The sequence below is a fragment of the Bos indicus x Bos taurus genome, chromosome 25, assembly GCF_003369695.1.
Source record: "Bos indicus x Bos taurus breed Angus x Brahman F1 hybrid chromosome 25, Bos_hybrid_MaternalHap_v2.0, whole genome shotgun sequence".
In the NCBI taxonomy this organism is placed as follows: domain Eukaryota; kingdom Metazoa; phylum Chordata; class Mammalia; order Artiodactyla; family Bovidae; genus Bos; species Bos indicus x Bos taurus.
In genome coordinates, this window is record NC_040100.1 from 41,366,271 (window position 1) to 41,380,141 (window position 13,871).

A 13,871-nucleotide genomic window follows, 5' to 3' on the forward strand; every position below is an offset into this window, starting at 1 on the left:
TTTCTCTGGGGTGAGCCGCACGTGGCTCGGAAGGACCGTAGCTGCTTCGCGCCTGCGGGCGTTGATTCTGCCGCTGAGTGCGTCTTCCCGGGGTGACCTCCTCCCTCCCTCCCTTCACCCGAGAGCTCCGTTTCTCTCCTGAGCCCACACGTTCTCGCCCCCACAAGCTCCTACTGAGCCCCGACCTCGTGTGCGGCCTTGCCGCCCGCCCTGAGGCAGGGCCCGGACTAGGAAGCAGTCGCAACGGGGGTGCTATCCTGAGGCAGGGGCGGCAATATTCAGCACGGTAGCCACCAGCCGCCGGGCCAGTTCCTTGGTCGCGCTGTCCATGTGTCAAGGGCTAGATGCACAGCACAGATACAGGACCTTCTGTCTTCCAGAACGTCCTATGGTGACTTAGGGAGCGGCCCGGGAAGTCCTCCCAAGATCTTCAGCCCAAGGGGTGTTGAGGGGAAACCTGGGAAATAGTTATAAATTCAACACACGTTAACTGAATGCCTGCTGCGCCAGCAGGCACTCTTGCAGGGCAGAGACTGAAGCAAAGTTTGTGTTCACACGTCAAGGAGACAATAAAGTACACGTACAGTAGTTGTTCAGCCGCTAAGTCGTGTCTGACTCTTTGCGACCCCATGGACTGCAGCACGCCAGGCTCCCCTGTCCTTCACTATCTCCCAGAGTTTGCTCAGATTCATGTCCATAGAGTCGATGATGGCAAACAACCATCTCATCCTCTGCTGCCCTCTTCTCCTTTTCCTTTCAATCTTTCCCACCATCAGGGTCTTTTCCAATGAGTCAGTTCTTTGCATCAAGTGGCCAAAGTATTGCAGTTCCAGCTTCTGCATCAGTTCTTCTAATGAATATTGACTGGTTTGATCTCCTTGCAGTCCAAGGGACTCTCAAGAGTCTTCTCCAACACCACACTTTAAAAGCATCAATTCTTCAGTGCTCAGCTTTCTTAATAGTCTAACTCTCACATCCATACATGACTACCATAGCTTTGACTACAACGACCTTTGTCGGCAAAGTAATGTCTCTGCTTTTTAATATGCTGTCTAGGTTGGTCATGGCTTTTCTTCCAAGGAGCAAGCGTCTTTTAATTTTATGGCTGCAGTCACCATCTGCAGTGATTTTGGAGCCCAAGAAAATAAAGTCTCTCACTTTTTCCATTGTTTCCCCATCTATTTGCCATGAAGTGATGAGACCGGATGCCATGATCTTAGTTTTCTGAATGTTGAGTTTTTGTTTTTTTCTGAGTCTAGATCAAATATTTTTAAATTAATTTACTTTTTTAATTGAAGGATAATTGCTTTAAAGAATTATGTTGTTTTCTGTCAAACCTCAGTATGAATCAGCCATAGGTATACATATACTCCCTGCCTTTCGAACCTCCCTCCCCATCCCACCTCTCTAGGTTGGTACAGAGCCCCTGTTTGAGTTTTCTGAGCCATAGAGCAAATTCCCATGGGCTATCATGGAACAACAGACTGGTCCAAATAGGAAAAGGAGTACGTCAAGGCTGTATATTGTCACCCTGCTTATTTAACTTATATACAGAGTACATCATGAGAAACGCTGGGCTGGAAGAGGCACAAGCTGGAATCAAGATTTCCGGGAGAAATATCAATAACCTCAGATATACAGATGACACCACCCTTATGGCAGAAAGTGAAGAGGAACTCAAAAGCCTCTTGATGAAAGTGAAAGTGGAGAGTGAAAAAGTTGGCTTAAAGCTCAACATTCAGAAAACGAAGATCATGGCATCCGGTCCCATCACTTCATGGGAAATAGATGGGGAAACAGTGGAAACAGTGTCAGACTTTATTTTTTTGGGCTCCAAAAATCACTGCAGATGGTGACTGCAGCCATGAAATTAGAAGACGCTTACTCCTTGGAAGGAAAGTTATGACCAACCTAGATAGCATATTGAAAAGCAGAGACATTACTTTGCCAACAGAAGTCCATCTGGTCAAGGCTATGGTTTTTCCTGTGGTCATGCATGGATGTGAGAGTTGGACTGTGAAGAAGGCTGAGCGCCGAAGAATTCATGCTTTTGAACTGTGGTGTTGGAGAAGACTCTTGAGAGTCCCTTGGACTGCAAGGAGATCCAACCAGTCCATTCTGAAGGAGATCAGCCCTGGGATTTCTTTGGAATGAATGATGCTAAAGCTGAAACTCCAGTACTTTGGCCACCTCATGCGAAGAGTTGCCTCATTGGAAAAGACTCTGATGCTGGAGGGATTGGGGGCAGGAGGAGAAGGGGACGACAGAGGATGAGATGGCTGGATGGCATCACTGACTCGATGGACGTGAGTCTGAGTGAACTCTGGGAGTTGGTGATGGACAGGGAGGCCTGGCATGCTGCAACTCATGGGGTCGCAAAGAGTTGGACACGACTAAGCAACTGAACTGAACTGAACATAAGTTTCCATGTTACTCTTTCCATACATGAATGTTGAGGTTTGTTTTTTTTTTTAAAGACATTTATTCAGCATCATGATCAGACTATTACATTTAGCAATCAACAGCATGGGTGCAAAAAAAAAAAAATCTACATTAAAACCCTTTGTTGGAATGCTTTACACTTTCCATAGAACAGAAACTAAAATAACCTGTTATACAATTAGTCACAAGTACAGTCCTCGAGTTTTTTGCCCATACACATAAGTATTGTCTAAAACATGTCTTCTTTGTAGCAGCTAGGCCCTGCCACCACTGTGCTTGGCTGAGTTCACAAATCTGTTGTAACCTGTAGCTTCCCTGTCGCTTCTCTGGCGCTCCTCTCCTGCTAAGCTTTGTTTCCTGGCAGTGATTAAAACCTTCTGCCACTGCCATAGCTACTGCTGCTGCTGGAGCCACCACAGCCACCTTGGTTTCGTGGTTTGACAAAGTATTGGCCTCCACCACCATAGGGGCCAGAACTTCTGCCTCCAAAGTTTCCTCCTTTCATGGGTCCAAAATTTGAAGATTGATTGTTGTAATTGCCAAAATCATTGTAGCTTCCGCCACCTCCAAAATTGCTTCCGTCATTACCAAATCCGTTATATCCATCCCCACTGCCACCATGTCCGCCACCACCACGGCTGCCACCAAAGCCACCTCGACCACTGAAGTTTCCTCCACGACCAAAGTCGTCATTCCCACCAAAACCACCTCCACGACCGCCACCAAAGTTTCCAGAACCACTTCGACCTCTCTGGCTGGATGAAGCACTAGCCATCTCTTGCTTAGACAGGGCTTTTCTCACTTCACAGTTGTGGCCATTCACAGTGTGGTATTTCTGAGTGACAATCTTGTCTACGGAGTCATGGTCATCAAAGGTTACAAAAGCAAAGCCTCTCTTTTTGCCACTGCCTCGGTCAGTCATGATTTCAATTACTTCAATTTTCCTGTACTGTTCAAAATAATCTCTCAGTGATGTTCCTCAGTGTCTTCTTTAATGCCACCAACAAAAATCTTTTTCACAGTTAAGTGGGCACCAGGTCTTTGAGAATCTTCTCCTGAGACGGCCCTCTTTGGTTCCACAACTCTTCCGTCCACCTTGTGTGGCCTTGCATTCATGGCCGCATCCACCTCCTCCACCGTGGCGTACGTGACAAGCCCGAAGCCTCTGGAGCGCTTGGTGTTTGGATCCCTCATTAGCACATAGTCTGTGAGCGTTCCCCATTGCTCAAAATGGCTCCTCAGACTCTCATCGGTTGTTTCAAAGCTCAATCCTCCGATGAAGAGCTTCCGCAGCTGTTCAGGCTCTTTGGGAGACTCTGATTTAGACATGATGGCAGTGGAGGCAGGGAAGACTTCAACGATGCTTCCTCGGCGGCGTCCACGGGCAGAAAAAAGCGAATGTTGAGTTTTAAGCCAACTTTTTCACTTTGCTCTTACACTTTCATCAAGAGGGGTCCACCCAGGGTGCAATTAGGAGAGTGTACAGTAGAGGGCAACCGCGGATGCAGAAAGCCCAAAGAGGCAGCCGGTAGGAGAACAGCCAGGGGTCAGGTGATGAAAAGGGGCTCACCTCGGGGAGACCAGATGGGTTGGATGTGGGTGCGCCTCGCAGGCGGCTTCTGGACTACAGCTCTCACTTCTGGCTCCTACAGCTGCTTCCTTCTCCCTCTATCCCCACGTTTTTCTGAATCCTGTCACTCAGTAATGTCTCAAGAGACTGGGCACAGAGGATACATTTCTTAACCCTTTGCATATCTGAAAAAATGACTTTATTCTTTGCTCCAGGTGGATTCACATTTGAGCTATTAATAGATACACAATTCATCAGTATTATTCTCTAACCATCTGGGTCCAACTGCTGTTTTGTCCAAGATTTATTTACATTCCGTGATGCCGCTCAGGCTTTTTCTAGCTGCCTCGAGCAGGGGCTACTCTGTTGCACTGTGCAGGCTCCTCTCATTGCGGAGCACAGGCAGGCCCTGGGTGGGCTGGTTTCAGTAGTTGCACCTCTCGGGCTCTAGAGTCCTGGCTCAGTAGTTGCTCGGGGCATGTGGGATCTTCCCGGACCAGGGATCGAATGGTGTCCCTTGAATTGCGAGATGGATTCTTAACCACTGGACCACCAGGGAAGCCGTGCTCAGTTTTAAATGAAAATCATTTCATTCAGAGTCATCAAGTTTTGTCCCCTGTCTTTGGCAGCCAGCCTTGCTGCTGAGGTGGCCAACAGGCCTCTGGGGAAAGCCTCAATCCACAGGTGACCAGGTTTTTTCTCTGGACACTTAGAATCTTCTCATCTGTGGTGTCTGACACTTAAAGATGAGCCTTGTAGTTGTCCCTTGGCCTGGGGCTCTCTGCCACGAGGTCTTCAAGTGATGGATGCCTTTGTCTGCAGCACCTTCACAGATTATCTTCCTAGAAATTCCTTCCCTTCTTTCCTGTAGTCTCATACGCCATAGTGTCTTTTCACTGGACTGAGATCAATCCAGTGTTTGGCTCTTCTTTTCTATTTCTTTGCCTTTTTGCCTACTTTCTGACCAACTGTTTTAACTTTGCCTTTTAATTTTTCTATTCTACTTATATATTTATTTGCATTTTACTTTATTCTTTGTATTTTGGAAAATTGTGCTTTTCATTTCCAGGAGCAGCTTCATCCTTTCTGATTATTCCTTTTTCCACAGCATCCATTTCTTGCCTTGTGGACACAAAGCTTTTCTTGCCTTTCTGAAGGTGTTCTTTAGATTGCTTTTGAGCCTTTCCTTGGCCCTCTGCATCGTCTCCTGGTTCCTCTTCTGTTGGGGCAGATTTCTGTCTACCCTGTGGATGGAAGTTGGTTTGGCGGGGTGCAGGAAGCTCTTGCCCATGATGTTAGTAAGAGCAGGTTTTCTGCCTGGACTGAAGAAGCTCCCTTCTTCCTCCTGCCTGGGGGCAGGAGCCTGGAGGAGGTGCCTGGGGAAGGTCCCTGTCTGCTGCTTTCCAGAAGCTGGCAGAACCCTCAGACTCCCAGTCCAATAGGTAGATGTTTACTTCAATAACATGTTGTTAGTTTCACCCTTAAAATGAGTGAATTTTGTGATTTATGTTTTTTTCCACCCTTTTTTTTTTTTTTTTTAAAGAACGGATGATGAAAGCGAGTCAAAGGAAAACCCCTGTTTCTGCCTGGGGGCCCACAAACCAGAGTCTTTCTCCAAGGTGACACTGTCCAATCAAACAATGACATGAGCTCCATATTTAATTTTAAATATTTTCGTAGTCTTACTAAAAAGGAGAAACAGTTGAAATTAATTTTTAAAACATTTTATTTAACCTAGTGCATCCAAAATATTATTACCATTTCTACATATGCTGCTGCTACTGCTGCTAAGTCGCTTCAGTCGTGTCCGACTCTGTGTGACCCCATAGACGGCAGCCCACCGGGCTCCCCTGTCCCTGGGATTCTCCAGGCAAGAACACTGGAGTGGGTTGCCATTTCCTTCTCCAATGCATGAAAGTGAAAAGTGAAAGGGAAGTCGCTCAGTCGTGTCCAACTCTTCGTGGTCCCATGGACTGCAGCCTACCAGGCTCCTCTGTCCATGGGATTTTCCAGGCAAGAGTGCTGGAGTGGGGTGCCATCGCCTTTATAATCATACATAAAATCTGATGATTGAGGAAGTATTTCTCATTCCTTTTTTATACTAAATCCTGGGATCCAGTGCGTTTTTTATACTTGCAGCGGATCTCCACCCAGGCTAGCCTCATGGGACGGGCTCAACACTCCCACGCATCTGGGGCTCTGGGATTGGACATTGCGGCTTCAGAGAACCAGCTGACCATGTCCTGGGGCTGGACTGGTGGGCAGGAGCAGCCACCCAGCGCAGCAGGTCAGGGAGGAGGCAGGGGGCCGGCAACTCTGTATTCAGACTGACATGAGTCTCTTCTCTCCAGCCTGCACATCGCCCCAGCCCCCCGCCATCCCTGGACGCCCCCAACCCCTCAAACCTCCCTGTAATGGACTGAATGGTGGCCGCCAAGAAACACATCTAAGTCCTAACCCCCGTGTTTATAAATGTGAACTTTTTTGGAAAAAGGCTCTTTGTAGATGTAACCAAGTTTCAGATCTCGAGATAGATCACCCTGTATTATCTGGGTGGGCCCTAGATCCAATGACTGGTGTCCTTGTTGGACAGAAGAGGAGAGACACGCAGGGGAGAAGGCCTTGTGAAGACGGAGCCGGGGCTGGGATGAGGCTGCCCCAGGAGCAGCCGGGGGATCCTTCCTGAGAGTCTTTGGATCCAGGGTGGTCCTGCTGACCCCTCCACCTCAGACTTCCAGCCGCCAGAGCCAGAGGAGAATGAACTCCTGTGCCCGCTCCCTGGGGTGGTCATGGGGTATGGCAGCCCCAGGACGCAGACCCACTCCCTGCCTGCCCGGGTCCCCTCTGCCCCTTCCTCTGCTCCCCAGGGCAGCTGCTGCATCTCCTCTCTTTGCCCTGTGGCTCCTCCAGGCTGTGTCCCTTAGCCGCCATCAGAGTGACCCTGGGGAAAGAGAGGAGATCAGTCTCTGTGCCCCGGTGCCTTGTTCACCTGGAACTCTCAGCCTTGACCGTGGTTTTCTCCTGCTCCCCTCACTGGGAAAACACTGGCCATGGACCTGGCCCTGGAATGAGGTCTCTGCCCCCCGTTCACTTAGGCAGGCAGCCTGTGTTCATCCCCTGGGGTTGCTGTAACCAATGATCACAAACGGAGGAGCTTAAAACAACAGCCACGCTTTCCCTGGCAGCCCTGGAGGCTGGAAGTTGGAGATCAGGGTGTTGGCACGACCATGTTCCCCCCGAAGGCTCCTGGGAGGATTCTCGCCCCCCGCCCCCAGCTCCTTGTGTTCCTGAGGCAGCTCCACCCCAACTTTGGCCTCCGTGTCACACGGCCCTCTCCCCTGCGTGTCTCCTCTCTGTCTCAGGACACTTATCCTTGGACTTGGGACTCATACGGATGATCCAAGATGAACTCATCTCAAGATCCTTAATTGTATTTGCAAAGACCCTTTTCCCAAATAAGCCCCCATTTGCAGGCACCAGGGTTAGCCTGGGACCTACCACTCAGCCCACTTCATAGCCCGAGGCCTGAGATGAATTAACGTGGCTCCCAATTCTGTTTCCATTGCCTCCTCCAAGGGCGAGGGAGGGGCCTCATGGATCCGGATCTGCTGTGCACGGCCAGCAGGCTGGGCCCGCTGCAGACAGCTCTAAGGAGCCCCTGCCCCCACCAGGGTCCCTGTGCAGCTCCCACTCCTCTGGTGGGAACACGAGTCTGTACGCTCCTGCTAAAGCAATCACCCCGCCCGCCTCCAAGCCAGTTGGACCAGGCCTTGTACCCAGTAGACCTATTTTCCAAAGACACCGCATCTGTTTTCAGCCTGTGTCCTTAGGAACCTCAAGTGTCCAGAGTGAATGTCTCTCATCAAGGTGGTGGGAGGCACCTGACTGCCCGCCAGAGGGGAAGAAGGGAAGCCACCCCCGGGAGAGGCGGGCCAGCCTAGTGGAGGCCCAGCTCCAAGCAGACCGTCCTCCTGCATTCAGGGTGCCTCTTGCCCCTTTTCAGCATGGGCAGCCCAACGGGAAGAGCTCTGCCTTTCTTCCTCATCCTTGTGCACATATATCTACATGGAGCTTTGTCGCAAACAACCGGCCCTGTGGGGCAACGAAAACCATTTTTCGAGAGGCTCCGTAGACTAGAAGAGCAGGTAAGTGCACCCACTGTCTGAGGCGGTAGAGTTTTTTAATTGACAGCAGGTGATGCAGAGGTGATACAGAAACAATGGGAAGTTTCTGTGCTCTGTGGGCTCAGAGTGGAGTTTGCAGTTTTTATGGTCTGATTTTTCACCTATGGTTGAAACAGCAAAACAGGTTTGGTGGGCTCCTTCTGAACATAAGTCAGCTGTGTGTGAGGGTGGGCAGACTTGGGGCAACCCCGAGGAGGGTACCCACAGGTGTGCTGGGGCCTTCTGGGCCTCGGGGTACCGGATCTCAGGTTCCCCATGGAGCAGAGACTCCTGTGTGGGGCCACGGCCGGCTCCTAGGAGCCCAAGCCCTCTTCACTTTGATCCCCACACAAGCTGCCCACCCTCACCAGGGGAGTGAAGAGTGTGGCTGCAGGAAGGGGTGGGAGCCGCCTGGGGGCCCTCACCCCCTGCAGCACAGGCCTGGGGTCGTCCCACAGCTGCGAGCTCGGTGTGGGGGCGCTGGTGGCAGAGGTCGGTCACCTCACCGAGCTGCCCTGAAGACCGAGCCCCTGGGACCCCCTGTGTCCTCTCCACAGTTTCGGAGGTTCCAAGAGGTGACCCTGACGCACCTGCAGGGCATCGCCAGCCACTACAACCTGTCCTTCGACATCGAGGCCCGGTTCCAGAGCCTGGCCCATGAGAGCCGGGCCGTGGCCCTGGCACTCAACCAGTCGCAGGCGGCCGTGCAGGACAAGCTGGGCCACCTCAGGACCTGGGTGCGGAGGACGCAGCGCCGAGGCCGGAAGGCGGACCACAGGCTGCTGGCCTTGAGTGCTGCCATGAGCGAGGGCAGCGCGCGGCGCGCCCGGGAGCAGGAGAGACAGAGGGCCGCTGTCTCCGGGCTGGCCCGAGACGTGCGGGCCCTGCAGGATGCGCTGCTCCGCCTGACGCCCCTTGTCCAGAGCCAGAGTACCAGGCTAGCCGCTCTCGAGGGCCAGCTGCGGTTGGCCGGCCCCGGCCCCACCGCCCGGAATGTGACCCCGGATCCATCTAGGCCGTCGAACCCGAGCGCCCCACAGCTGCAGGGGGGCGGGCAAACGATCAGAGCTCCGCCTGAGCCCCGGGACCCACCTCTAGACTTCGCTTACCGTCTCCAGGGGGCACAAGAGCCCCTGGGCCTAGGCAACCAGCAGGCGTGGCCCCCCGAGAGCCCAGGAGAGGGTAAGCACCACACCCGCTCACCCCCATCGGTCTCCACCTCTCCCTCAGGGGCCTTCTTAGCCCTTAGTGCCCTCACACCCCGACACACCCCACCTTCAAAGAAAGGAACCGCCCAGGAGATGGCCTGCCTGCAGGTCAGGCCGCCTGGCACACCCATGAGTCGGGTGCTGCCTGCGGGCAGTAAATGCCCACTCAGGGTTGGTGATCACACAGGTCAGGGCTGGCATCTTCAGCCGTCACCAGCAGGGTCCTTCCTGCAGGGCTGGGGCCCCGGTCTATAGCCCATGGGGTCTGTGCCCACTCATGGAGGGCCCCTGGCCTCTGCCGCTTCTCATCACCAGCTTAGGGTTCTCCTCCAGGGGCACCTGGGGTCGGGTCGTCCCCAGCTGTAGGGGCCTCCAGGGCACCGAGAGGTGTTCGGCACCTCTCTGGCCTCCACCTACCTCAAACTCTCAGCTGTGGCCCGGCTGCTCCCAGTCTGGCCTGGCAGCCCTCAGGGCCCATTAGTCTGGAGCAGATCTCCCTCCATCTGCATGGCTCTGGGGGCCTCACCAGTAAGACTGAGCTGACTAGCTGACCTTCAGGAAATCAACAGGGCTCCCGGGAAAGCGGGGCTACAAGTTTGGGGACCCCCAAAATCCTGACAACCAAACCTGTCTGCAGGCGTCATTGGACGTTCCCCGGGCACACAGGTGTATCCAGTTGAGAACCACTGCCCTAGATCATGACAGGAGCCCCCACTTCTACCCTGGAGCTAGAAATGCAGGCTCCCCACCCCTGTCCCACCCACTCTCCTTCGGGCAGATTTGGGAAGAAGTCTGGTCAGCAGGATGATGCCACCAAAGACGCCCATGTCCTGGCCCCAGCCCCTGTGGCTGCATCACCTCACATGGCAAGAGGACTTTCTAATGTGAAAGTCCATCCAGCTCCCTGAGATGGGAGCTGATCCGACCTCATGCCAGGGTCCTCAGGAGAGGGAGGCAGGGGGCTCAGCGTCAGGGACAGAGATGTGAGGCAGGAGCAGAGGTCAGAGGGCAGCGAAGGGCTTCTCCCTGGAGCCTCCAGAGGAACTAGCCCCACCCACACCGTGATCTTCAGCTCAGAGAGACCCGTGGGGACTTCTGACATCCAGACTGTGAGATGCTAACTTTGGGTTTTGTTTTGAGCCGCTGCATTTGTGGGGGGTTTGTCCCAGCAGCCACGTGACACTCATCTGGGGCTCCCTGCTGCAAGGAGCGCAGCTGGCCAGGTGCCCTGGGCGTCAGTCCTCCCATCTGGGAGATGGCGCCAGTCACGTGAGGACAAGTGAGCCGCCGCCCCCCGCAACTCGGGCTGACTCTCCCTCCTTGTTTGTTTCTAGTTTGCAACGTGGGCCCTGCGCTCATCTTCCCAAATGCCTCCACCATGAATGTGGGCTTCCTCCGCCCCGGTTTCCTCACGGGTCTGCGGGCCCTGTCCATCTGCAGCTGGGTCCGCACAGCCGCGGACCACCTGGGCACCCTCTTGTCCTATGCCACCGAGGAAAACGACAACAAGCTGGTTCTGCACGGCCGTGACTCCCTGGCCCCCGGCTCCGTCCACTTTGTGATCGGAGACCCAGCCTTCAGGGAGCTGCCCCTCCAGCCACTGCTAGACGGCCAGTGGCACCACATGTGTGTCATCTGGACGTCCATCCTGGGCAGGTACTGGCTCCACGTGGACCGAAGGCTCGTGGCCACCGGCTCCCGCTTCAGGGAGGGGTACGAGATCCCCCCAGGAGGGTCCCTCGTGCTAGGCCAGGAGCAAGACCACGTGGGGGGTGGGTTTGACAGCTCGGAGGCCTTCGTGGGGAGCATGGCAGGCCTGGCCATATGGGACCGTGTGCTGGTCCCTGGTGAGATTTCGAACCTGGCCATGGGAAAGGCGCTCCCGACGGGTGCCATCCTGACACTGGACAATGCCACGTCAGTGGGCGGATTCGTGCAGAGGGTGAACTGCACCTGCCTACAGCTGTGTCCCTGAGGGCTCACCGCACACACAGCAGTGGCACTCCTGAGGTGACCAGCGGGAGGGGCACCCCCAAACTCTGCACAGTCCATAGAGGGCCCCCACTCAGACTGAGAGGCCGTCTGCTGCCCCCGACCTGGACCAGGCACACCTGCCCTCTAACACAGGATGTGGGCATTGCATGGGGGTGGAGGAGGGGAGCCAACAAGGCAGAGCCAGGCCACAGGGCCCCCAGGACTGCATTCTCCCCCTCCTGCAGTGTTCTTACAAACACCCCCCTTTGTAGTATGACGTCATTTCCGCGCAGCTGACCGGCCATGTGGTGGTGGCAGGCTCTAGCTCCACGCTTCTTGGGTGTGGGTTTGGGGCAGCCGCAGGCTGGTTCCTGGAAAACTCTTCTCCTTGTGTTAGCTGCCATGGTCCTCTCTCCATGAGGCTTGTGAGAGTTTCTGTTTGTCTGTTCCCTGTTCCAACACCTCTCATGAGAAGGGCCGGAGAGTTCATTTCCTGGCCCTGCAGCTCCTTCACCCTGGGGGTCCATCAGGGTTCTGTGACATGGCTGGTGAGGCTATCAGAGCCACCGGGAAGGGGGCTTGCAAAGGAAACAGGCTACTCAGAAACACACATTGAGGATGGGCAATGCTTTTACCTACTATGAAATTCACCCATTCTAAGTGTAGAGTTTGAAGATTTGTAGTCAATCTGCCAAGTATGCAACCATCACCATGATCCAGCTTTAGAACATTTCCATTGTCCCCCCCTCATAGAGACATCATGCCTGTTAGGGTCACTCCTGTTCCCACACAGCCCCTCCCCCAGCTCCGCACCCACGCTCCTGCTTTCCGTCTCTGTGGATTTGCCGGTTCTGGACGTTTCACATAAATGGACTCCGTCACTGTGTGGTCCTTGGTGTCTGGCTTCTCTCACCGAGCATCATGCTTTCCAGGTTTGTCTGTGTTGTGGTGTCTGTCTGCTGCATTCCTTTGTGTGGATGAATGACCTTCTGTCCTAATGACCCACGTTTTGTTTATCCATTCATCAGTCGATGGAAACTTGGGTGGTTTCCAGTAGGGGGCCCTTGTGAATGAAGCTGCTGTGCACACCCTCCTCTGAGTCCTTCTGTAGACACATGCTTCTGTTTCTCTTGAGCGGATACCTAACAGCGGAATTCCTGGGTTAAATGATAAAATCATGTTTAAACTTTCAAAGAAACCACCAAATTGTTTTCCAAAGTGACTGTATTGTTTTATATCCCTGCTGGCACTCTATGATGGTTGCCACAACTCCCCATTCTTGCCAGTACTGGGTATTGTTTTTGACAGCTTTTTTTTTTTCTTTCTTTTTTCAGAATTTTGAATCATGGCAAGTTTAAAAAAAAAAATGCATTGGCAGAATAGGTGTGGGGAATTCCCTGGCACTCCAGTGATTAGGACTCAGCCCGGGAGGAAAAAAAAGAAAAAGAATCTGTGATGTAAATTAATCCTTGCAAGAGCTCAGAACCTGAAAGTCAATCTGTGGGCGCAGAAAAGAGCAGCTTTGGGGTGTGTGTGGTGGGGGCGGCGGGCATGTCTGCTCATCTGTCGGAAAAGCTTAGAATCACTAAGTCTGGAAACTGGCCTGCTGGTGGGCGGGGGTTGGCGGCGGGGGTTGGGGGGGCGCTGAAATCAGTCCCCGGGGCCTCTTAGCAGTGATCCCAGGCCTTTAGCCAGTCTGGCCAGCCACCTCCCCTCCCCCTTCCCAGCCCATTCCCCAACCACCCATGAGTCAAGGTCAGAGGATGAATCCCAGGTCTGGAAACCCCACTGGGTGGCCAGAGGAAGGTCCTAGAACCACAGACTTCTGCTTCCCCTGGCACTTCCCCAGGGCGTGTCTGTCTTCACAGAGAGCTGCCCTTCTCAGTCTCTTCTTTCCCAGGCTCCTCTGGCCTTTTCTATAGCCCTGGCTGCATTGCACCATTGAGGAGGGAGAGATGACATCTTTTAGGGGAAGACTAATTTGATTAGGAAGTCTTTCTTTAGGGACAGCTGGGTCGCCAGCATTGAGAGAACACGCAGGCTGTTTCCCGCCCTCTGCAGCTTTCATGCGTGTTACAAACACCTGTTATAACAGGTCCGTTAACACAGCATCGTCCATTAACCACAGCAGCATTTCTGCCCAGTGTTCACAGATGCTGAAACGGTGGGCATTTGGCAGAGGTAGTACAGCAGTGGCTGTCTGCCGACCTTCGTCCAGGTGCTTGGTGGGGCCTCTCCAGGAGGGGAGACCCACCTGGGAAGGTGTTTGCAGGGGAGATTGGTGGGAACTCAGGTCATTAGGCATTTGGGCAGGGCTGGGCTTTCCACCGAGGAGTGTAGGGAAGCCCATCTAGGTTTTGGGGCAGGGGAGGCTGAACAAGACATGGGGATCCCCAATGGGTGAGTGATGGGAGCCACACCCACCTCGAATCCTATCAACCCCACTTCTGATCTGAGTCCGCTGCGTTCCTGGGTAGGGAGGACGGAAGAATGCAGAGGGGCCTCCCCTCCAGA

General features: G+C 53.6%; 1 protein-coding gene and 1 pseudogene across 1 annotated transcript; one reads left to right on the forward strand and one right to left on the reverse strand.

Annotated features, from left to right (window-relative positions):
* Positions 1 to 2,672: 2,672 nt before the first annotated feature.
* On the reverse strand, positions 2,673 to 3,786 carry LOC113883735 (annotated as a pseudogene).
* A 4,179-nt stretch (positions 3,787 to 7,965) lies between these two features.
* On the forward strand, positions 7,966 to 12,503 carry PTX4 (pentraxin 4). The gene is made up of 3 exons (XM_027527787.1): positions 7,966 to 8,157; positions 8,733 to 9,357; positions 10,718 to 12,503. Exons 1-3 carry the CDS (start codon positions 8,017 to 8,019, stop codon positions 11,356 to 11,358), a joined length of 1,407 nt encoding a protein of 468 aa, XP_027383588.1. The 5' UTR covers positions 7,966 to 8,016; the 3' UTR covers positions 11,359 to 12,503.
* Positions 12,504 to 13,871: the final 1,368 nt, after the last annotated feature.

Bases quoted from the DNA above. Each gene is read 5' to 3' on its own strand.
- PTX4 (XM_027527787.1), top strand. From the start codon at position 8,017: ATGGGCAGCCCAACGGGAAGAGCTCTGCCTTTCTTCCTCATCCTTGTG. The intron at 8,158-8,732 runs GTAAGTGCACCC...TCCTCTCCACAG, and splicing joins TCCGTAGACTAGAAGAGCAG to TTTCGGAGGTTCCAAGAGGT. The intron at 9,358-10,717 runs GTAAGCACCACA...GTTTGTTTCTAG, and splicing joins CCCCGAGAGCCCAGGAGAGG to TTTGCAACGTGGGCCCTGCG.